We start from the raw sequence: 25,952 nt of genomic DNA on the forward strand, positions 1-25,952 counted from the left end.
AATACATTTAGGTTTTTTTGAAAATACCTGTAGCTAATTTCCTAAATAAGAGAAGGCCTCGTGGTATTTTTAGAAAAGACATCATGGTATTTTTATTTATTTTTATGGTTCCCCACACAACAACAACAAGTGTTATAAATTACAGATTTATGCTTAGTTTACATTTGGCGTCGTTTCGTGATTTCGAGGGCGTTTCGTGATTTCGCGCGGAATCAAGCAAAATTTATCATGATTTCGCATACAAAAATGAAATCATCTCATTTCGTGATTTCAGCGAAATCAACATCGAAATCACAGCACACATGATATACAACCCTGTTTTTGCCTAAAAAAATACCAAAAGTTGCAACACTTTTCACGTATCACAATAAACAAGGTAGATGGTCAATTGCTGCAACAAAAAATTTTAGTATCAAAATTTGTAAACAATGTCAAAAAATATTAAATTACTTTGTTACAATGCTATTTTTCATTGTGTTCCCGTACTTTTTTAATGGTATTGTTAGAAAAAAGAGCGAATTGTCAAAAATTGCTTCCCCATACAAATTTCTTAAAAAAATACGGGAACGGAAATTGCAAAAACTCCAGCATAAATGTCAAAATCAACGTATCAGCTATCATATTAGATGCCAATGAACATGCTGGCTGCTAGTTTCCACTAGGCCAAAATTGTATGGCAGAAAACAGGAGAAGAGGGTCTTATTCGGCGCTATTTTAGTTTAAAGAGAAGTGCAAGTCTTGCTAGATTTCGGAGTACGGGAACGCATTTTTAGCACTAAACGGGAAAACTACTGCAAGTACTAATATTTTGCAGGTTCTGAGCACAACTTTTATCTATCAAAATTTATTATATCGAAGTCTCAACGATAAAATCATTTTTTTTTTATTTTTTCATTTGTTTGTACTATACACAATTAATACGATATATAGATAATTTTACGATAATTTCCAAATAAAGTTGTAAAGTTCTATATTGTCGTATATTTTTGATGATTAATTCAATTTACAACAACTTGTTTTGAAAATTCATGTTCGATCAGCTGCGCATATGCATCTACCTTGATCATTGTGATATGTTTGAAATCAACAAAAAATAAGTGTAAACACCGGGGTGTATTTCAGGATTTCGTGAAATCCAGTGAATTTTGGAGCGCAAGTGTAAACTTGGCATTACAAAAGGTCTTTTATGAGAATGTCTCTAGTTCTTCTATGAGAAGACCTGTAGGTCTTCTATGAGAAGCCTTCATTTTGAAAATTTTGTGGTCTTCAGAAAAGACTTCATGGTCTTCCGAAAAGACTTCGTGGTCCTCTTGTTTGTTGGCCAAATTCTTTACAACAAGTAAAAAAGTATCAGTCAGAGTTATACCCTCAGCCTGTGAATATTGAAACAATTTTTCCCAAAAAAATTATTTACGGGTTTTAAAAATTTTGGGCGTTTGAACCGACAAAACTGTTGATTAGGATTAAAGATCAAAAGTTTTGCGAAGGAGATACTAAAAGGAATGGATCGACATTGACCATTATAGAAGTGGATCTCCAGCCACTACATATGGTGCCTATGGGGTTTTTACACCCTTTGGGCTTTGCTCAAGAAGTATGGACTTGCTCCTGAAAAACTTTTTGGGGGAGGTACCTGAATGAGTGGACCGATATGGCTTATCTTCGAACTTAAACTATGTTTGGACAAAATCTTACTAAGGCCAAATGTTGGACCGAATCGGCAGATCCGTTCTAGAGTTATCTTGCGCTCCAACCACCTCACGCGGTGTCATAGGGGTTTTTTGCAACTTTACTGTACTGCGATTTATTTTCGCAGAAAATTCAAATTTCAGTGTTTGCAGTGTTTGCAGAGCCATGACGCATACATTTCATTAAGTTCCGGCTTCCTCAATATGACCTACATAATATGTTTGTATGTATGTACATCATCCATGTAATCACTTTTGATTTTGTAAAAATGGCACACATTTTCAATTATCTGCATACGAGTATATTAAAAAGAAGTTTCCAGTATTGTGTAAATTTTATTGAAGAAAATTACAGTGAAACTTCGCACTTCTTGACCGCGGAAATATTTGAAAACTTATCAGGAAAAAAGAGTGATAAATTTACATAGAGGAACTAATGTAAACGAACTTGTTAACACACAAAGGATGTGTATTTATAGGAGTCCCCACAAGTAGCAGGTGGTTCCACTGTATTTATTCGTTAATTTTCTTGTAACAACTTTGCTGTGTAATCATTTGCAGGTATCTTAGTTTCAGTTTTCTTTGCTTTTTAAAAGTTTATTTCATTTGTTTTTTTTTTTGCATTTCCCTGCGCGTACTGCATGTCAAGTAAGAGCTGCCGTCAATATCGCCACTCACGCCTATATAATCGAACGCAATATGAGGAAATACTTTATTAGCCACTTCCAACATTCCGAATTCGGTGCAGACACGTAGATTGCCAACTTATTTGAGTTTTTTTGTTTTTGTTTATAATTTGTAAATTTTATTTTTTTTTTCAAAACTAAGCAACTGATGCCTATGTCACCATAAATTAAAAAGACAGTCGAACAGTCAGTCGGACAGACAGTGACAATTTGCGATGGTGATTTGTATTGTCATTTGGAATAATTAATCGATTTGTGTGTGTCGTCTTTGCTCTACAATATTTCTTTATTTATGGTCAAAATAGTTTTTTCGTTTTTTTCTTACAAAACCGGCTAAAAACCACTAACAATAAACAACAAAAACAGACAAACAACAATAAAAATTGCAAATAATCTTATTTAGCAAAAATAAAACAATCAAAACAAAGAAAAAAAAGTAAAGTGTGTTAAGACGATTTGTGCTTGTTTTGGTTTCTATCGCGTGAATACCTAATTAAGAATTATGTTTAAACGTTTGGCTCCAACAACAATGACAACAACAACAACATCATACTCATCATCAATGACTTCGTCGAAGGTGTTTCTTCAAATTGCTCTGATTTTATGTTTATTTCTACTACTAATGGATCCGACCATGGCCATAGGCTTGGGACGCTGTCCCAAGTATCCGTCGATGCCAAAATTCAATATGAGCCGGGTAAGTTTTGGTATATTGGGATTATTTATATTTGAAGGTGTCAATTGTTTATGGAATGATTGGAACTTGAATTCAAAACAAGTAAAAAAAAGTATCAGTCGGCTTTGCCGACAGAGATATACCCTCAGCCTATGTGAATTGAAAAATTCATCTACTGACAGTTCGAATGTATTTATGGTCTTTTCAAAACCCTGTATTGGTATTAAAGGTCAAAAGTGTTGCGGAGGAGGTACTTAAAGGAATGGACCGACATAGTTCATTATGAAAGAGGATCGAAGGTCAAATTTTGGACCAAATCGGTTGATCAGTTCGAGAGTTATCGTGCTCTCCACCCACTACATATGGTGTCATAGAGGTTTTTTACACCTTTCGGGCTGTTTTCTCAAGAAGAATGGACTTGCCCCGGAAAAAAACCTTTACCGTCGTAATTGAGGCAGCGAATGCAAGTTGCTTCAACAGAAATCAAAGTGATTCGAGAGCAGGTCTTAAAGTGAACTTATCCGAACATTTGTGTGGGAGATACCCGAAGGAGTGGACAAATATACTCCATATTCGTACCTGATCTTTATGTGGTAGATATATAAGAATGTGTAAGGTATGGACCAAATCGGTCACTCCCTTCAGGAGTTATCGTGCGCACAATTTTTCGAGCATTTTTAAACTTTTGTGGGGGAGGTACCTGAAGGAGTGAACCGATATGGCTTATCTTCGAACTTAAAATAAGTTTGGACAAAATATTACGAAGGCCAAATTTTGGACCGAATCGGCAGATCCGTTCTACAGTTATCTTGCACTCCAACCACTACTCATGGTGTCATAGGGTTTTTTGCACCATTCAGGCTATTTACCCAGGAAGTATGGACTTGACCCTGATGAAACTTGTACCATCGTATGGAGGGCAGTGAATAGAAGTTGTTACAACAAAGATCAAAGCGATTCGAGAGTTGGTCCTAATCTGGACTTATCCAAAATTTTGTGTGGGAGGTACCCGAAGGATTGGACCGATAAAATCCCTGTTGGAACCTCATCTAAGTCTGGTAGAAATTTCACGATGTGCAAAGTATGGACCAAATCGATTATTCCCTTCAAGAGTTATCGTGCGCACAAATTTTCCGAACATTTTCGAACTTTTGTGGGGGAGGCACTGGAAGGAGTGGACCGATATAGCCCATCTTCGAACTTAAATTAAGTTTGGGCAAAATATTACGAAAGCCAACATTTGAACCGAATCGGTTCATCCGTTCGAGAGTTATCGTGCGCTCCAGCCAGCCAGACAGACAGACGGAAGGACATTGCTCAATCGACTCCAAATTGTCTGAAACACATTTGGTCCAAACATACTTGGGGTCTAAAACCATTATTTCGATGAGGCACATTTTGTCCGTATGAAAGTGTATATACCCTCGTTAGCATAAATGCTGAGGGTATAATGAAAAGAAGAGTGAAAACAGGTTGATGATGTTGCTCGTAAAAAGATGATAAAAAGTTCCCAAAAAGTTCTTCAAAATCGATTCTGATTAACGATGAATGAAATCAAGCGAATTTTAATCAGTGCTAGGCAAAGTTTAGTGAATGTCTGCATAAAATTTAGAGCTCTTTTAAATCTTAAATAATGGGCCTAAGAAAATCAGTTTATGATCTCTTAAGTTGTTATTTAAGACTCTCTTACTTATGTAACCCTGTCGATCTTTTACTTTAAATGGTTTTTTTTTAACAAACCGTCTGCTCCCGCCATAAATGTATATGAATATGAGCCAATTGGCGGATACACCCCAAGTGAAGGCCAAAACTCCGATGGGAAGACTAAGTTGAAAATTAAATTAATTAAAATTGAAGAAGTCAAGCAAAAGATCGGCACCATTGGAAATCTATTTTTAGTTCGGCTTATCGAACACAACGTTCTATTTAGAATTTAAAAAAAAGTCTTAGTAAATGGCTTCTATCTTTGGCCTTCACAGCATTCGTGAACGGTCTTTATTGCTCGATTTTGGAATGATTTTTTAGCTGGAATCAGCCAATCAATCTCATCGTATTATGCGGTGTGTAGCTGTTATATCTTATTACACTGTGAACACAAATTTTGGGGCAGAGATAATTCTTTTTGGAGATGAAAGCCCTTGGTGAGTATATTAAGAATCCCAAAGGACAGATCCGTCGTGAGTCGAACTTCTACGTTATGGCGTGATGAAGCTTTTGCATGAGACCCTGTAAGACATCAGGAATTAGCGTTATATCTTTGCTCACTGTTGTTTTAGCTTATTTTTGAGATGGCATATCTTCAGTCAAATCGAATGAGGATTATTTTCGTAGAGCACTTCTAACTCGCTTCCTTCAATGTCCTTTTCGTCATCACAAGATGACGTTTTCAGCTTCGAAATGTTCTGCAAAAATGTTGCTCGGAAAATTTTAGGTACGGCTCTCATTGACAACTAATCGACTTTTTCGCGTTTTCATAGTCATTTTTGACGGATTTGCCAGGTCTAAAGCCTCATTGATATGGCCCAATTATTTCGTTGACCACATGCTTTAGTCGTTCGTATAATATCCCTGATATCTTATAAGCAATAGCAGACTAATGTCCTTATAATTAGAGCACACAGTCTTATCTCCTTTCTGGTGGACGGGATACGGGATGCTCAGGGACACGGGTTAGCTCATATGGTGGTAACTAGGTTATGCATACACTTTATCAACGTGTCGCATCCGATTTTGAACAGCTCGGCTGGTAGGCCATCGGCTCCTGCTGCCTTATTACTAGACAGCGGAATCCTATGCAAATGCATATATGGTTAGGATGGTCGTAGAGAAAATCTGATTAGACAGACATCGTTTTATTACAAAAAAAAAAAAAAAAAAAACGGATTAGGCCCAGAAATTTTTGCTTATTTCGACATATTTGTACATATCTGCATAAAATGAGCATATGCAAAAATATATTCAAGGATTTGTGGTCTAAATATCCCACTGAAATTTGGTATTAAGTCTTCGTTAGGGGTATGCAACTTTACAACTGAAATCTGTACACATAGGTCCACGTCTTCATATAGCCCCCTTAGAACGGTAACTACCGATATTCGATATTTTGAAAGTTGTAGCCTCAATATCCCACCGAAATGATTGAAATTTGGTATTTAGTCTTCGTTGGGGGTATTAAACATTCCACCTGAAATTTGTCGGCATAGGTCCACGTCTTCATATAGCCCCCATAGAACGGTACCCCCGGATTTCTGGTATTTTGAAGCTTGTGCCCTCAATATTCCTCCGAAATGGCTGAAATTTGGAATTAAGTCTTCGAGGGGGGGTATAAAACTATCAACCTGAAATTTATCGGTATAGGTCCACGTCTTCATATAGCCCCATAGAATGGTATCTCCCGAGTTTCGGTATCTTGAAGGTTGTGGCCTCAATATCCCACCGAAATGACTGAAATTTGGCATTTTGTCTTCGTTGTGGGTACAAAACTCTCCACCTGAAATTTGTCGGTATAGCCCCCATAGAACGGTACCCCCGGATTTCTGGTATTTTGAAGCTTGTGCCCTCAATATCCCTCCGAAATGGCTGAAATTTGGAATTAAGTCTTCGTGGGGGGTATAAAACTATCAACCTGAAATTTATCGGTATAGGTCCACGTCTTCATATAGCCCCCATAGAATGGTATCTCCCGAGTTTCGGTATTTTAAAGGTTGTGGCCTCAGTATCCTACAGAAATGACTGACATTTGGCATTTTGTCTTCGTTGTGGGTATACAATTTTTACCTGAAATTTGTCGGTATAGGTCCACGTCTTCATATAGCCCCATAGAACGGTACCTCCGGATTTCTGGTATTTTGAAGGTTGTGCCCTCAATATCCCTCCGAAATGGCTAAAATTTGGTATTAAGTCTTCCTTGGGGGTAAAAAACTTTCCACCTAAAATTTGTCAGTTCCAAAATTTGACATGAATCGGACCAAAACCAGTAAGGAAAGGATCAAAGTCGGGCGGGGCCGACTATATGATACCCTACACCACTGTGAATATGTAAAATATAAATCGGAACTATATCCAGATCTAAACCGATTTTGATATAATTTGGCACATTTATTTCCAGACCGAATTCAGTCACACATTCCAAATATCATTGAAATCCGACTTATATAGCGTGTTTGGAGCAGCAAATACGCGAAATCGGTCGAAAATATATATGGGTGCTATATCCAAATCTGAACCGATTTCGATATAATTTGGCACATTTATTTCTAGACTGAATTCAGTCACACATTCCAAATTTCATCGAAATCGGAAATATATAGCGTGTTTGGTACAGAAAATACGTGAAATCGGCCGAAAATATATATGGGAGCTATATCCAAATCTGAACCGATTTCTATATAATTTGGCACACTTATTTCTATACCAAATTCAGTCATACATTCCAAATTTCATTAAAATCGGACGTATATAGCGTGATTGGTACATCGCTTACGTGAAATCGGGCGAACATATATATGGGTGCTATATCCAAATCTGAACCGATTTCGATATAATTTGGCACATTTATTTCTAGACTGAATTCAGTCACACATTCCAAATTTCATCGAAATCGGAAATATATAGCGTGTTTGGTACAGAAAATACGTGAAATCGGCCGAAAATATATATGGGAGCTATATCCAAATCTGAACCGATTTCTATATAATTTGGCACACTTATTTCTATACCAAATTCAGTCATACATTCCAAATTTCATTAAAATCGGACGTATATAGCGTGATTGGTACATCGCTTACGTGAATTCGGGCGAACATATATATGGGTGCTATATCCAAATCTGAACCGATTTCGATATAATTTGGCACATTTATTTCTAGACTGAATTCAGTCACACATTCCAAATTTCATCGAAATCGGAAATATATAGCGTGTTTGGTACAGAAAATACGTGAAATCGGCCGAAAATATATATGGGAGCTATATCCAAATCTGAACCGATTTCTATATAATTTGGCAAACTTATTTCTATACCAAATTCAGTCACACATTCCAAATTTTATCGAAATCGGACATATATAGCGTGTGTGTTACAGAAAATACGTGAAATCGGCCGAAAATATATATGGGGGCTATACGAAAACATGGACCGATATAGCCCATCTTCGAACTTGATTTTCCGACGGCTAAAAAAATGGTATTCCCCAATTTTCAGCGAAATCGGTCAACAAATGCGACCTGTATGTTGCGAACGGACGCACGGACGGACATGCATAAATCGACTCAGAAAGTGATTCTATGTATATCCCTAGAAGGAACTATGGGTCTACCTCGCTTCCTTTTGTATGTTACATACAAATGCACTAACACATAATACCCCTTACCACATAGTGGTGTAGGGTATAAATAGGGGTTGCATAAAATTCTGCTGTCTACTTATTACTCTTTAGTCGGTTTATTGATGTCTGTACCCCCTCTTGGCTGGGCGGTATACATTCAATACCATCTTCTGGGAATGGATCTGTGATATCATTGTTACCAAAAATGCTTTTTCCATATCCCGAGCACACAATCTGTATCAGTTAACCAATTACCTTGCTGGTCCCTGCAGGAAAATGTGTCTGTAACAAAGGCATTAGTTGGATTTTTCACTCTTCGGTAGAATTTTCGGACTTCATTCTGGTTCCAGTACATCTCGATTTTTGTACACTCCTGCTATTCCATTTCTCTATTTATACTGCGGAAAAGACGTTTCTCCTCCTTCTCCTTCTCTCCCGGTATCTCTATCGTGCGCTAGACGTTGCTACTGATTGTAGAGTAGCCCTGTACAGCACAACACATCCTCATACCATGGGTTCCTTGGTGGAGGTCTCTGGTATCCAGCAATACTTTGCCACTGTGCTGATATGCTATGGGGACAAGGGGGGCTTTGATTAAGTATTTGGGCAGGTGAGTGGAATGTTGGGATCCTTAAGTCTGAAACTGCTAACTACCATGTTTTTTGCCGCTACGAAGTCTATCAGCTTCATTCCATTGCCAAATATCAGCGTACGTAAAAATACTTTAAATAACATTTCCAATCGTTTCGTTTCGTATTTTCCCTAGGAACAATACAAAACGGAACATAACCCACGTTGGCCGAGCTCGCTGTTTAGTTTCGTTTTGTTTACATCCGTGAGTGCGAACAAAACGAAAAGTACTCAACTCCACAAGAGCAGATAGAAAACGGAATAGTGCTAAACACATGTGAATAAATCAAAAACGTTTGGTGGTTGATAAAATTCACTGTGGTATGCTGATGCTAACTTATAGGGTTCCCAGTTGAAAGTTGTCTGCTATGTGTCTTCAAAATTGTCTCCAATCCATTGAAGACAGCTCGACTACAGCCCTTTGCGATCATCGACGACATTTTCACACAAATATCGCAAAACTCGTGCACGATAAGTTGAGCGACAAGGTAAGTGAAGTTGTCTTCATTGACGATAGAATGAACATTAACTTGTACCAAGGCACATTGCAAGACATTTTCGTTCAGAATGTCACACATCGCACATGTAAGAGTGACACAGTTGGTAACACTGTCTTGTTTAAAGACAATTTTGAAAATTTTCGTTGATGAAATGGTCATCGCAGATTCAATTTCCTACTGGGTTGTTAAGCAATCACATGTGTGTGTGCCTGAGTGTGTCATTGACCATAACGCACAGCAAACGTTTGCCAAAAATAATTTTTGTTTCGGTGGTGAATGAAACAGCTCGGCAAAGCATAGCCGAAGTACATGTCAGCAATCGTACAGTTTTTATCTTTTTACATTGAAAGGTTTGTGGTTTTGTTTTGGTTGTGAGAATGAAACGATTCAGAGAAGCTGAAAAGTTTGTGGCTTTGTGTGATTGGTACGGGAATCGTTTTGTTTGTTTCCGTTCATTGCCAAATGTTTCACTATAGAGACTGAATTTCCCGACTGTTGGGCCAAAGATATTCTCCTCTCCAATTTTAGCATTACAATCCCCTAGAATAATTTTAATATCATGTCCGGAGAAGAGTGACATGTTTCTTCTAAGCGTACGTAAAATATATCTTGGGTCTGTTCGTCATTGTCTTCAGGCGCAACCTAAGCGCAGCGAAAGCTGTTGAAGAATTTTTATTTTTTCATTCACAGGGGTGAAGCTGGATACCAGATGTTTTAACCTCCGACTAACTATAAATCAGCATCCAAATTCGGTGCTCTTGAAGCAACTTTAAGTGGAAGGTGCATACACCTGGGAAGTTTTTGCGGATTCTGAAACTATAGTGTTCACAGATGAGAAAATCAAAAAACAAGACAAAAAATTCTCTTTCGAGTTGAGCTATTTTGACCTAAGAGGTACATTGAAAAATTAGGAATCCACCGAAGCCCTACACATTCAACCACTATGTTACGTTTCACGGGTGGTTAGACCGATCATCAGGCATATTGAATGGTGTTTTTAGTGGGTGGACGAAGGCTAAGCTTGGAAACTAGCATTTATATGACAAATCATTCGAAATTTGTATATTCGAATTATTTATTTTATTGCACTGTGCAACAAACTGGAGCTCAAAGTCTGGGGGGTGGAAAATTCCTATTGGAGATGAAAGCCCTTGGTGAGTATATACAGAACCTCGAAGGACAGATTCGCCATGAGTCGAACTTTCGCGATATGACGTGATGAAGTTTTTGCTAGAGACCCTGTAAGCCATCAGGAATTAGCGTTATATCTTTGTTCACTGTTGCTTTAGCTTATTTTTGAGCTGACATGTCTTCAGTCAAATCGAATGAGGATTATTTTCGTAGAGCACTTCGACCTTCTAACTCGCTTCCTTCAATGTCCTTTTCGTCCTTTATTTTCAGAGCCGCTATAAGAGTACCACAAGATGAAGTTTTTCAGCTTCGAAATGTTCTGCAAAAATGTCGGCCAGAAAATTTTAGGTACGGCTCTCATTGACAACAAATCGATTTTGTCGAGTTTTCGTGGTAGTTTTGTGCATTTACTCCTGTTTGCTCAGAAAAAAACTGTGTTTTGTGTTTTTGTATGTTCTGTGACGAAAAACAAAAAACAAAATATAGTCTTTTTATGAACAAAAACAGTGTAAATGCACAAAACGACCACGAAGACTCGACAAAATCGATTTGTTGTCAATGAGAGACGTACCTAAAATTTTCTGGCCGACATTTTTGCAGAACATTTCGAAGCTGAAAAACTTCATCTTGTGGTACTTTTATAGCGGCTCTTAAAATAAAGGACGAAAAGGACATTGAAGGAAGCGAGTTAGAAGGTCGAAGTGCTCTACGAAAATAATCCTTATTCGATTTGACTGAAGACATGTCATCTCAAAAATAAGCTAAAGCAACAGTGAACAAAGATATAACGCTAATTCCTGATGGCTTACAGGGTCTCTAGCAAAAACTTCATCACGCCATATCGCGAAAGTTCGACTCACGGCGAATCTGTCCTTCGGGGTTCTGTATATACTCACCAAGGGCTTTGATCTCCAATTGGAATTTTCCACCCCCCAAAATTTCGGTTCACAGTGTTGTTAGTCATTTAATTCCAAACCTTTCCTATAGTCCGACATGGCTGGTAACCCTATTTTTCAATGCTTTATTACAAATACTAAGGCAGCTTTTTTCCACCTTTATTTTATTTGTCTTTCTGTATCAGAAGATTTTAATCATCAATATTTGTCATCGGATTCTTTGACAAGTTGATGGTAGCTTAGAACGCTAAAACGCCTGCAACCGTGTCACTTGGTTGTTGGAGTCCCAGGTGCGAATCCCAGCCTGGCTCATGCTGAAATCATTTTTTTGTTTTGCCTTATTAAGGCGAAGGTCATTTGTGAATTAATTCTCTTTCGAGTTGAGCTATTTTGACCTTAGAGGTACATTGAAAAATTAGGAATCAACCGAAGCCCCACACATTCAACCACTATGCTACGTTTCACGGGTGGTTAGACCGATCATCAGGCATATTGAATGGTGTTTTTAGTGGGTGGACGAAGGCTAAGCTTGGACAAATATTGATGATTAAAATCTTCTGATACAGAAGGACAAATAAAATAAAGGTGGAAAAAAGCTGCCTTAGTATTTGTAATAAAGCATTGAAAAATAGGGTTACCAGCCATGTCGGACTATAGGAAAGGTTTGGAATTAAATGACTAACAATAAAATAAATAATTCGAATATACAAATTTCGAATGATTTGTGAAATAAATGCTAGTTTCCAAGCTTAGCCTTCGTCCACCCACTAAAAACACCATTCAATATGCCTGATGATCGGTCTAACCACCCGTGAAACGTAGCATAGTGGTTGAATGTGTGGGGCATCGGTGGATTCCTAATTTTTCAATGTACCTCTTAGGTCAAAATAGCTCAACTCGAAAGAGAATTAATTCAAATATCATTCCAAAAATGACCTTCGCCTTAATAAGGCAAAAAAATCGCCGGAGCGTTTTTAAATAAATCGATTTTGCTTGGAAACCGCAAGTCCTATCGAAATGGGACAAAAGAAAATGTTGTAGCTATGAAAATTTTCTACAAGATTAACCTTTATGGTGTTTTTGTAGGTTTTACCGTTTTTGAGGTATGGAAGTTCAAATTGGGACAATACACTGACTGTATCTCCTTATAAAACAATGTCATGACTGGAATTTCCCAACTTAAACTTTTATATCTCAAAAATGGTACAACCTAGAAAAAAGATACGAAAGCCAAGCTTGTAGAGATTTTTCACAGCTACAACATTTTTTTTCGTCCCATTCCGATAGGACATACGGTTTTCAAGCAAAATCCTGAAGACCTGAGAAAAAAATCTGAATGATTGAACTGAACTACTATATCTCAAAAACGGTAAAACCTACGATAATATTATGCAGGTCAATCTTGTACAGAATTTTCACTGCTATAGCATTTTCTTTAGTCACATTTCGATAGGACTTGCGGTTTCAAAGCAAAATCGTGAAAAGCTAAAAAAACCTAAAATATGTGAACTTTGACTGCGATTTATTTAAAAATCCCTCCGGCGATTTATTCTTGATTTTGGATTTTTCTCACCTATAAACATTGCTGTTTCAAATCCGCAAAAACTTCCAAGGTATAGGCACCTTCCATTTAAAGTTGCTTCACGAGAACCGTGTACAGTGCGTTACCTTTAGGTGTCGCCCCCGACGCACAAACCCAATTTTTTATCATTCTTATGGGTGAACGCGGAGCACATGTTATCACTACCTTTAAAGGGCGTTAAAGGCAGTTCCCCAGGTGAGACCACGGGGAGGGTAGTGTCCACTTGGTATGAGAGAGGGGCCAAGATAAGTCCTGGGATTTGCCGGTCTGTAAAGCAGGTCAGGACTGTTGCTTGGTATCTTCCATAACCTACGTCCCAAGGATTCTTACTTACTTACTTAGTTGGCCCATTACAGAACATTTGTTCCATAGACCGAACTAAGAAAAGATCTCCATTCCTCTCTGTTTTTCGCTTGACTTTTTGGAATACCGCGCCTTTCCATTTCTTCATCCACTTGTATGCTCCATCTAAGCTTAGGTCTGCAATCGTTGCATCTCGATACGTTTAACTATATTCATCTCTTTGTATAGCTTATATATCTCGTGGTTCATACGACGTCGATATTCACCGTCAACGCAAATCGGCCCGTAGATCTTTCGAAGAATTTTCCTCTCAAACACACCAAGCACTGCCTTATCTGCTTGCGCAAGTACCCATGCTTCGGAGCCATACATTAGCACGGGTAGTATCAGCGTTTTGTATAGTGTTATTTTTATTTGACGAGATGTGGCTTTGTTTTTAAATTGCTTACTTAGACCATAGTAGCATCTGTTGGCCAATACAATTCTTCTTCTTATTTCACAACTGATGTTGTTTGTTGTGTTTATGGCAGTGCCGAGGTAGACGAAGTCTTTAACTACCTCAAAATTGTAGGTACCAACTTCCACAGTTGGTCCGAGCTCTATGGACGCTTTGCGCGTCGACACCATCAATTTGGTCTTTTCGCCGTTTACCGCCAGACCCACTTTCGCAGATTCTGCTTCGACCTTCCTAAATGTATCAGTTACTTCCTTTACTGATCGTCCCATGATGTCTATGTCATCAGCATAGGCAAGTAACATGTGGCTATTGGTGTAAATTGTGCCATTTCTTTTGACATTTGCATCTCGTATTACCTTTTCCAGCAAAATGTGGAATAGGTCACACGAAAGGCTGTCTCCTTGTCTGAAACCTCTTTTGGTACAAAATTCTTCGGAGAGGTTCTTTCCAATTTTAACTGAGGACCTAGTATCAGTTTAAGTCATCTTACAAAGCCGGATGAGCTTTGCCGCGATACCAAATTCAGACATTGCATGGAATACCTTTGATCGGAGGGACTGTCGAATGCTGCTTTATAATCGACAAAAAGGTGAAATGTGTCGATCTGCATCTCTTGGGTCTTCTCTAGGATTTGCCGCAGGGTAAATATCTGGTCAATGGTGGACTTGCCAGGTCTAAAGCCGCATTGGTATGGTCCAATTATTTCGTTGACCATTGGCTTTAGTCGTTCGCACAATATCCCTGACACTATCTTATAGGCAATAGGGAGAAGACTTATGCCCCTATAGTTGGAGCATACAGTCTTATCTCCTTTCTTGTGGACGGGACATAGGATGCTCAGGTTTCAATCGTCGGGTACGCGTTCTTCCTGCCAGATGGTGCTAACTAGCTGATGCATACACCTTATCAGCGCGTCGCCTCCGGTTTTAAACAGCTCGGCTGGTAAGCCATCGGCCCCTGCTGCCTTATTATTCTTCAGCCGATCTATTGCTGTCCTTACCTAATCTTGGCCGGGCGGTATACATTCAATACCATCTCCTGGGATTGGGACTGTGGTATCTCCGTCGTCTTCGCTGCTATTGGATACCAACAGATTTGAAAAAATGTTCTTTCCATATCCTGAGTACACTATCTGTATCAGTTACCAAATTACCTTGCTGGTCTATACAGGAGGATGTGCCTGTACCAAAGCCATCCGTTTGATGCTTGACTCTTTGGTAGAATTTTCGGACTTCATTCTGGCTTCTGTACATTTCGATTTTTTCACACTCCAGCTTTTCCATTTCTCTCTTTTTTCTGCGGAAAAGACGTTTCTCCTCTTTCCTTTTCTCCCTGTATCTCTCTCGTGCGCTACGCGTTGCTACGGATTGTAAAGTAGCCCTATATGCCGCATTTTTCTCTTCGGTAGCAGCACGACACTCCTGATCATACCATGGATTCCTTGGTGGAGGTCTCTGGTATCCAAGTATGGATTTTGCGGCTGTTTGCATGGAGTGGGCAATGCTTTGCCATTGCGCTGATATGTTATCGGGATGAGGAGTGCTCGCGTTAAGTAATTGGGATAGTTGAGTGGAATATGCTGTGGCTATCTGTTGTGATTGCAGCTTACCGATGTCTAACTTTAGTGCTGTGTCTGTTCGTACTTTGTTTGCTACGTTTAAGCGGGTGCGTACCTTTGCTGCAACAAGGTAGTGGTCCGAATCAATGTTTGCGCCCCCGAACGTACATCCAACACGCTTGATGAACGTCTTCCATCTATCACAACGTGATCAATTTGATTTCTTGTTTTCTGATCTGGAGACAGCCAGGTGCCCTTATGAATATCGAGATGCTTAAATCTGGTACTGCTAACTACCATGTTTTTTGCAGCTGCAAAGTCTATCAGCCTCATACCATTGTCAGATGTTTCACTGTGGAGACTGAATTTCCCGACTGTTGGGCCAAAGATATTCTCCTTTCCAATTTTGGCATTAAAATCGCCTAGAATGATTTTAATGTCATGGGCAGGGCAACGGTCATATGTTTCTTCTAAGCGCTCGTAAAATATATCTTTGGTCTGTTCGTCCTTTTCTTCAGTGGGAGCATGAGCGCAAATAAAGCTGATATTGAAGAATTCAGCTTTTATTCGAATTGCAGCAAGTCTTTCATTCACTGGGGTGAAGCTTGATACCAGATGTTTTAGCCTCCGACTAACTACGAATCCGTAACCAAACTCATGCTTTACGTCATGGCAGTTATAATATAGTGCGTCACCTTTAGGTGTTGTTTTGACGCCTTTCCCAATCCATCGTATTTCCTGTATGGCAGTAATATCGGCCTTGCACTTTTCCAGTACGTCTGCCAATGCGAAGACTGCACCTTCTCTATAAAGAGTGCGAACATTCCAGGTGCAGTTTCGCAGATCATGGTCCTTAAAACGTTTGCGGGGTTCGTCAACTTTAGAGGGGTTTGTTTTTCTTTTCTTTCGTTTTTTCATAGTAGGCTGTTTTTTCTAGGGGAGGGTTACTAACCCGACGCCCAAACCCAAGTTTTTAACGTTCTTATGGGTGAACGCGCGGCACATGTTAGCTCACTACCTTTAACGGGTGTTAAAGGCAGTTCCCCAGGTGACACCACGGGGAGGTCAGTGTCCACTTGGGATGAAAGAGGGACCAAGAACCGGTCAGGACCGTTGCTTGGTATCTTCCATCCCCTACGTCACCCCATAATTGTATAACCGAAGTGAATCCCCTTTATAATCCTTTTTAAATACTGCTAAAAAAAATCTTATAAAAATCGTATTTGTATCCCTCTTTCGAACCTCTTAGATATTCATGGCCCTTCCTTAAAATCCAAATATTCTCCAGGGATTCTTTTACAAATTATATTGAGAAATTTTCTTTTTTCAAAATAGTCTGGCTTAATCCCATTGTTGTTGTTTTAATATTTTAAAACAACTATTTTATTAGTGGAAAAGATTTGGCATTGTTCGCCAAGGGGTATATTGAGAAATTAATTTTTACTTTTATATTTATATTCAAATCTGTATCGCGTAGTAGCATTTTTAGGAGGTACTTAGTAAATAATTCTTTCCAAAAAATAAAATGATTCTAGAACCAGTTTTTGGTTTAGTTTTAGTTTTTTATGCTTATTTCCTTAACATTCTTCTCATTTTTGTTAAAGCGTAATAAACGTTCTCTATAAGTGCAGTCAGTACTTTATACTCTGTACCAGACAGCCAGTCGACTGATTTTAATTACCTTCGAGGGCAATGCAAACTGGTTTAGTGAATGTCATTAACATAACAAAACGTCAATAAATGACAGACTATTTCCAGAACAACATGTAAACTTAAAGTTAAAGCTACAAATGATCTCCACTTAAAACATAAATACCGGTTCAACCTTGTGGTGATTCTATAACTTGCTACAATCTTAATCAAATAAAAAAAACATAGAAATCTTCTATAAACAGTACTTTTTGTTTATTTCTAAGAATTAGACAAACAATGATAAAGAAAACGTGATTTGTTCTCAAACAATGTGAGTGTGTACCAAGACCAAATAGACCTAATCTTGTCCACACACACACTGGCTATGATATCTGGGTTATACAAATATTCAAATGGATCATCCACTTAATTGAATTACACTGCCTGCTGCACCTTTCCACACTTTCACATGATTTGCATTCTGTAGAGTGCACCTCTATTATTTTCTGTTCATATGTACATATTTTAAAAATAAACAGCCACAACAACAAACGCCGAGTGCATCTTCAATTTTCAAATGAATTTCAGTTGCTTCAGTTTTCCTCCATCCATCCACTTGATCATTCATAATGGGACAAATTTAAAATGTCATTTAATAAAAAACAATAACCGCTACGACAAACAAATTCATGGAACATAGGAGGAGGTATTGTTGTTGTTGTTTTTGCTCGCACTTAAATTATCACACACTTTATAAGTGTGTGACTAAAATTTTGAAATTATTGCGTGAAGATATGTTTGTTATTTTAACCGAGAATTTCTAGAGCAGAGCGGACCTGTTACATGGATTTTCACTCTCATTTTCAATTTAAATTGGATGAACAAATATACATTTTAAAAGTTCTTTGGACTCTTTTGATTTGTTGTTTCACACACTGTGATAATCCAAAAGAGAAGGAAACGTTGATGATGGGGTTATATTTAGGTGATAATTTTTCAATTTTATTTAAATGAATTGAAATTGTCCCTGTTTAAATTGAATTAAAAGTAATTGGTTAATTGGTTATATATAGTGGGCAGTTTGTTTACGTTTTCTTTTTCATTTATTTTTGTATGTATGCATTCCAAAAAGGGTTATTTTTCATCGTTTATGTTTGAATAGCTTCAAACTAATATGCACAATGGGACAAAAACTCATACATGTTAAGCTATATGAAGCAAGCTAAAAAGATCAGTCATGCCGACTGTGGCATTTTATATTTTCTATTTTATCTTTCATGTTTTATATTTTTTATTTTATGTTTAATATTTTATATATAAAATATAAATTATAAAATATGAAACGGTGCTCTGGGTGCAACTTTTTGCGGATTCTGAAACTACAATGATCATAGATGAGAAAAATCAAAAAACAAAAAAAATTGATATGTTTTTTGTTGACCAATGTTGATGTTATTTTAGATGTTGTTATTGGGCTTTTTTGCCCAAAACTAAAAAAAAAAAAATCGCAGGAGCGCTTTTTTAAATAAATCGCGATTCAAGTTGACATTTTAGGGGTTTTTTTAGGTTTTCATATACTTTACACATCCCAATATATCTACCAAATATATGTATATCAGGTTCGAATATGGACTATATTTGTCCACTCCCACCTCCCACACAAATTTTTGGATAAGTTTACTTTAAAAACTGCTCTGGAATCACTTTGATTTTTGTTGAAGCCACTTTCATTCGCTGTCTCAATTACGACGGTAAAAGTTTTTTAGGGGCAAGTCCATACTTCTTGAGAAAACAGCCAGAAAAGTGTAAGAAAACCCTCTATGGCACCATGTAGTGACTGAGTTAATCCACACTTTGCATATCGTAATATTTCTTCCGGTACCTCCTCCACAAAAATTCGAAAATATTAGCTAAAATAGTACGCGCGATATCTCATAAACAGAGCAACCCGGTTAAGGGTCTGTGCCAGGATTCCTTGAAAATTTTTACCTAGTGGTCCTGTTTGCAGCTATATCAGGTATTTCCTTATGTAATTGGAATAGTATAATACTAATATAATTGGTCACCATATAATTTCCATATATAATTCCAAAACCTCTGAATTATATGGTGACCAACTGAAACGACAGGTTGTGCGATATCTATCGAGGGGGATGATACCCAAAATAAGACCCTTTTTCAAAATGAAAGTGTGTCCGTCCGTCCATCTAAACCTTGTACAGGTCGCAATTTTAATCCGATCGTCACCAAATTTTGTGTTGATGAAGGGGAAGAAGCCTACTGGTTTTAGTGATGGTCGGATAAAAAAATCTGGGGTCGGAATGGGCAAAAAACTTATTTGGAGAAAAAGTCAACGTTTTATTTTAAAGCGAATATCTCCGCTTCTATAAGGGGTATATCAAAAGCAAAACGTGCTAATGAAAGTAGAAAAATTTGCAACGATGTAACGTAGGTTGTCGTATGTGGTCAAACAACGAAGATATTGCAATAGCCGCTAATAGAACCCAATTTTTCATTTTTGCGATTTTAATAATAATGACGAATATCACAGCTTTGGTTGGGGACTTTCCAAAAGCAAAGTCTGACTATGAAAGTAGAAAGTCCCATCTTTACAATGATGTAAAGGAGGTTGGCGTAGGTGGCCAAATAACGGAGATATCGCCATAGTCGGTAATGCATCCCATTTTTTAATTTTTTTGTAATCATTTTGATCGGATCGTCACGAAGTTTTGGGGGTTAATGGGGGTCCTTTAGAGGAAAACCCCTATTGATTTTGGTAATGGTCGGGCATTATTCAGGGGTTGGAATTTGAAAAAAATTATTTGGAGAAAAGACCAACGTTTTATTTCAAAGCGAATATCTCTCTTCTGTAAGAGGTATATCGAAAGCAAAACCTGGTAAGGAAAGTAGAAAATATCACCTTTACAACGATGTGAAGTAGGTTGTCATAGGTGGTCAAACAACAGAGATATCGCAATAGTCGGAAATGCATCCCTTTTTCCATTTTTTGGGCAATCACACTACAGGTCGGAATTTTGATCGGATCCTCACGAAATTTTCGGGATTTAAGGGCGTACATCACACTTTTCCGTTTTTCTATTTGAGTTGTACTGTCGATACACTTAAAAGCGTTTCAACAAAATTGACCTGTATTAATGAAGACATTCAGACATTCAATTTTAACATTTTGAATTTTACCAGTCAAAAGCTTATGCACAGGGGTAGTGGTGTAGGGTATTACATAGTCTGCCCCGACCCGACTATAGCCTTGGCTCAGTTGTTAATTTTTATTTTAAATTCGGCACTAACTGCCCATGAAACAAGGAGATAATCTTAATTGCGAACACCTCAGGTCCACGACGGCTCTTGAACAAAATATCGGGCACTTTCATATTATGTCACTTGGTTATGGTGTTCCGGCCCACAGCGGCTCTTCAACAGAATATCGGTCATTGTTCCCTTGAGTTCTGGCACACAACGGCTTTTGAACGGAATGTCAGTCTCTTTCTAATTTTGTTCTGTTCCACGATGACTCTTGAATGGAGTATTGGCCACTTCTTAATTATGTCCTGGCCACAACGGCTCTTCCGTTCCAAGAGAAATATTCCAACCCGTTTAGCTAACCATCGCAGTAGTGCCGTGGTTCTTCTTCTTTATTTACTCATCCGTTATCCGGATATAAGTGATCGTACAATTCATCTTTTTTTAATATTTATCGCATTTTAATTATTATCTTATTGTATAATGGTTGTCAGCTCTCTGTGTTTTGCAGCATTCAGCAGATCAGTTTCGTTGGTATAACCTGTCCAGTCCATGATATTTTTGAGCCAGGATGTTTCTTTCCTTCCTCTAGCTGGCCTTCCTTCAATTTTTCCCTTCAGAATTGCTTGTAAAATTATGTATTTGTTGTTCCTTAATACATGTCCCAGATACGCTATTTTGCGCCTTTTTATAGTTGTTATTAATTGCCGGCTTATATTCATCCTTCTTAGTACTTCGTCATTAGAAATTTTCGCAGTCCATGGTATTTTCAGTACTCGCCGGTAAATCCATATTTCAAAGGATTCCAATTTTCTTTCATCAGAGGATTTGAGCGTCCAAACTTCTGTTCCATATAACAGCACCGACCAAACATAACATTTTATAAAACGTATTTTTGTTGTTATATTTATGTCATGACTTTTCAGGGTTTTACTATATTTACAGAAAGCATCTCGCGCCATCTCTATTCGACTTTTTATTTCTTTCGAGGGATCCCATTTGTCGTTTATTAACATCCCAAGATATTTAAAGGTTCTCACTCTTTCTATTTGTGTACCTTGTACTTTTAAGTTCACCTCAGCATGGGGATTTTTTCTGCTAATGATCATGTACTTCGTCTTCTTCATGTTGATTTTAAGACCATATTTCTCACTTACACGTGCCAGTTTCTCTACTAGTTTTTGTAGACCGGATATGCTCCCTGCCAGTAACGTAGCATCGTCCGCATACCTTATATTGTTGATTAGTTTCCCATGAATTCTGATTCCGATATTTTCTCCTTCGAGTGTTTCTTGGAATATTTTCTCTGAATACACGTTGAATAACAGGGGAGATAAAAGGCATCCCTGCCGTGGTTATCAAGTGCTAAAATACTTATCTGACCAGTTACACTGGCTGAATGAGAATTATTATACCTTCAACATTTATGCTAACGAGGGTAATATACTTTCATACGGGCAAAATGTGCCATCGAAATAATGGTTTTAGACCCCAAGTATGTTTGGACGAAATCCATTTCAGATAATTTGGGGTTGATTTAGCCATATTCGTTCGTCTGTCTGGTTGGCTGGGGCGCACGATAACTCTCGAACGGATTAACCGATAGGTTATATCGCTCCTTCCGGTACCTCCCCCACAAAAGTTCGAAAATGTTCGGAAAATTTGTGCGCACAATAACTCTTGAAAGAAATAACCGATTTGGTCCATACTTTGCACATCGTGAAATTTCTACCAGACATTGATGAGGTTCCAATATGGACTCAATCAGTCCACTCCTTCGGGTACCTCCAACATAAAATTTCGGAAATGTTCAGTTTAGGACCTGCTTTCGAATCGCTTTGATTTTTGTTGTAACATCTTGTATTCACTGTCCCTTATACGATGGTCCATGTTTCATCAGGGACAAGTCCATACTTCCTGATTAAATATCATTAAAGGTGCAAAATCCCTTATGACATCGTGTGTAGGGGTTAGAGCGCAAGATAACTCTCGAACGGATCTGCCGTTTTGGTCCAAAATGTGGCCTTCGTAATATTTTGTGCAAACTAAGTTTAAGTTCGAAGATAAGCCGTATCGGTCCACTCTTTCAGGTACCTCCACAACAAAAGTTCAAAAATGTTCGGAAAAATTGTGCGCACGATAACTCTTGATGGGAGTGACCGATTTGGTCCATACTTTACACATCCTAATATATCTAGCAGATATAGATCAGGTTCGAATATGAACTATATTTGTCCACTCCTTCGGTACCTCCCACACAAAATTTCGGATAAGTTCATTGTAAGACCTTCTCTCGAATCACTTTGATTTTTGTTGAAGCAACTTGCATTCGCCACCTCAATTACGACGGTAAAATTTTTTTCAGGGGTAAGTCCATACTTTTTGAGAAATCAGCGCAAAAGCTGTAAAAACTCCCTATGGCACCATATGTAGTGGATGGAGAGCCCGATAACTCTCCAACCGATCAAGCGATTTGGTCCAAAATTTAGCCTTCGTCATATTTTGTCCAAACTTAGTTTCAGTTCGAAGATGGGCAATTCCGGTCCACAACTTCCGGTACTTCCCCCCAATATTTAAAAAAGTCACTAAAATGGTATGCACGATATCTCTTGAACGGGGCAACCAATTTGGTCCAAACTTTGGAAATCCTAATATTTTGTCCAAATTTAGTTTAACTTCTAAAATCTAAAATCCCATATCGGCCCTCTCCTTAGGGTACCTCCCCCACAAAAGTTCAACATTTGTGTTTAAGTGCAGTATAGGGTCTGTTGTGCATTGTGGTCCTGTTTTAAGTGATGTTATGTTTTCTGTGGACATGTCCATGCTTTCTGGCATACTGGTTCAAAAGTTATACGAAGACCCACTGAAATGACTTGTGGGCGCGATATATATTGGAGAGAGATGACTCCCAAAATAAGGTCCACTTTCATAATGGACCAAGTCGGTCCATTAATTTTAGTACCTCCTCCGCAACACTTTTGAACTTTAATCCTAATCCACATTTTTGTCGGCAAGCTCAATTGTCCAAAAAAGGCCACACAATTCTGAAAAGACCCTAAATACATTTGATGTGTCCGTAAATGAAAGTTTAAATTTCCATAGGATGAGGGTATATCCCTGAAATTTTTTTACTTGTTTCCTAGTAAGCCGTTAGCGTCATTGTTGGTGTTGCGTCGAAATGTACTAAATCCATGTAAAAAATGGTACGCATTAGGGGGGGAATTGGTGTATATAACACAGTAGAACAAAATCGAACTTTTTTTAAAATTACAAGATAATTCGACCAGATTATGAAAGAGGACCGAAAAAAAGAAGACACGTGTATCCGCGTTTTGAAAGTTTACTTCGGGAAGTAACCTAAATAGGCGTGACAAGTTCCGCCTATTTTTACCGGTTTTGAAATATTCGACATCAGATTCCTTGCATTTTAGGTATAAAGTGTCTTTGGCAAAATTACTGACAACAATGCGGGGTATATTTTTGTGAAAAAAATTAACCCTCATGCGAGTCACTAAAGGGGTCTTTTTGGTCCCTTTTTTCAAAAACGTTTAAAAACTCCTTTAAAATGTGATCGTATCAGATCAAAATATTCTACAAAATTATTTGTCATAAAATTTTACTATAGGTCCCCGAATACACCAAAATTCTAAATCGTACCTGAACGTCAGGAATCTGCCAAAAGTAAAATCACGTTTTAGAGTTAATGTTGTACTTTATCTGATTTTATTAAGCTTTGTCCCACAAAACTTCATTCTAGATAGAAGACGTCAAAGACACAAATAATCTCCATCAAATTTCAATATAAGTCGCCGAATAAATGAAATATGTATTTGCAATATATATCAAGAATATATATACATAAGTTTGCCAACAAAACACCCAAATATTTTTTGAATAAATTTGTTTTGTTCTTTTTTCGAGTTGATCCATGAAAGTAACATGAAATTTAATTCTAGACAAAAGGTGTTAAAAGAAGAAATATTCTACATAAAATTTCATTGTAAGTCCTAGAACAAACTAGATATCTGAGTAAAATACTTTGTTAAGAAAATGACGTTACAAAATTAGATATTATAGGTAGAAATTATTTGTTAAACTTTTAGACTCTTAATTAAAATTTATTCCATACTGAGTCAAAATCTCCTAAAATACCTCACTTTTCGGGGGGTTTTGTCAAAAGAAGAAATGTTCCAAATAAAATTTCATTATGAGTCTCTGAACAAAAGAAATTTGTAGCTATAAAAAACATCTCCAGAAGCTTTCGTTTTTATATGTATATGATTTAGAACCATATTCAGATTACAAGGAATCTGATGTCGAATATTTCAAAACCTGTAGAAATGGGCGGAACTTGTCACGCCTGTTTAGGTTACTTCCCGACGTAAACTTTCAAAACGCCGATACACGTGTCTTCTATTTTTCGATCCTCTTTCGTAATCTGGTCGAATTATCTTGTAATTATTTTTTGTGTTGTACAGTGTAATGTGTCTATCCAAAATGTCTGAAGCAGATATCATCCAAATATACTTGGGACCTAAAACATTATTTCGGTGAGGTACATGTTTGATCGTATTGTATCGTATCCGCATTAGCCTAAAGGCTTGGTGTACCCAGCAAAAATACTCATTACAAAACCCCATACTAACCCATTATTTTAACAAGGGCATGTCGCGCGAAGTTACAATTTGGAACGGATTTTCATGATTGGTTGATACTGCGTGCCCTGGTGAATAAATCCACAGAATCCAATACATCTTCTAATTGACAGTTTACGCTGGGCCAACATGACCTTATCAGATTTTTAGCGAAGTGTTATATGTAGTCCAACTTGAACCATTGTGCAGCATTTTGTGGTTTTCCCTCTGATAGTGACTTTGAAAGGTATTTTTATGCAGACTCATCATCAGACCTATTCCCAACCAGTTTGTTAGTGTTGAGTCTTCGAGGGCTACTTGATGATGGCTGGCATGTGCTTACCGTCGTTTGTGGTAAAGGTATTTTTATATTCATGATAACCACCCAAAAAACAAAGACGTTAATGAAGATCAAATGGTGCGATGTTCAATGATAGTGAAGATAAAACAAATAAAATTGGTTGTAGATAAATATTTATAGGTTTTCAATTTTATTTGATTATACATGCATAAGCCTGTAAATGACCTTTGAGGTTGTGAAAAATACCAAAACAATGGCTCAGCATTCTTAGAATAAAGCCCTCCAAAAGCATTTGTGTGCTGGGTAGTAATTAAAGAATTTTTTATTAATTTGTTTGTGTTTTTTATGTTTTTTTCTAGGTTTTGGGTCAATGGTACGAAGTTGAGAGATCATTTTATTTGCCGGAGATTGCCTCAGGTTGTACCACATTGGAATTCCAGCCTTTGCACAAAGAAGAACTGTCTAAATTCAACAATTTCAAATTGGAGGTGGCCATTAAAACGATTAACAGAATGTGAGTTGGAGGGAGATAAAGAAATAATGAAGATAAAATAATTTTAAATTTATTTTTTTTTATATTGGTTCTAGAACTGGCAATCCTTCAGTGAACTTGGGTTATGCGACACCGGAAAATAGGAAATCCTCTATAATGGATTTTAAGGTAAGTTATCAAATATTTTAAATATGTTA

General features: G+C 37.6%; 1 protein-coding gene across 7 annotated transcripts in view; it reads left to right on the forward strand.

Annotated features, from left to right (window-relative positions):
- Positions 1–25,952, forward strand: part of GLaz (Glial Lazarillo) — a 35,822-nt gene that overhangs the window by 9,338 nt on the left and 532 nt on the right. For 4 of the 7 annotated variants that reach the window (XM_073990480.1, XM_073990481.1, XM_073990482.1 and 1 more), the window contains exons 2-4: positions 2,680–3,071; positions 25,622–25,776; positions 25,851–25,923. In XM_073990480.1, coding sequence (XP_073846581.1) covers positions 2,877–3,071; positions 25,622–25,776; positions 25,851–25,923 — 423 coding nt within the window. In that variant the 5' untranslated portion in view covers positions 2,680–2,876. The remainder of the gene's footprint in view (positions 1–2,679; positions 3,072–25,621; positions 25,777–25,850; positions 25,924–25,952) is intronic. The other 3 variants (XM_073990484.1, XM_073990486.1, XM_073990485.1) reach the window with 2 other exon arrangements.

This window comes from Musca autumnalis, unplaced genomic scaffold (genome assembly GCF_047663935.1).
Source record: "Musca autumnalis isolate F117 unplaced genomic scaffold, ASM4766393v1 scaffold_5, whole genome shotgun sequence".
NCBI lineage: Eukaryota > Metazoa > Arthropoda > Insecta > Diptera > Muscidae > Musca > Musca autumnalis.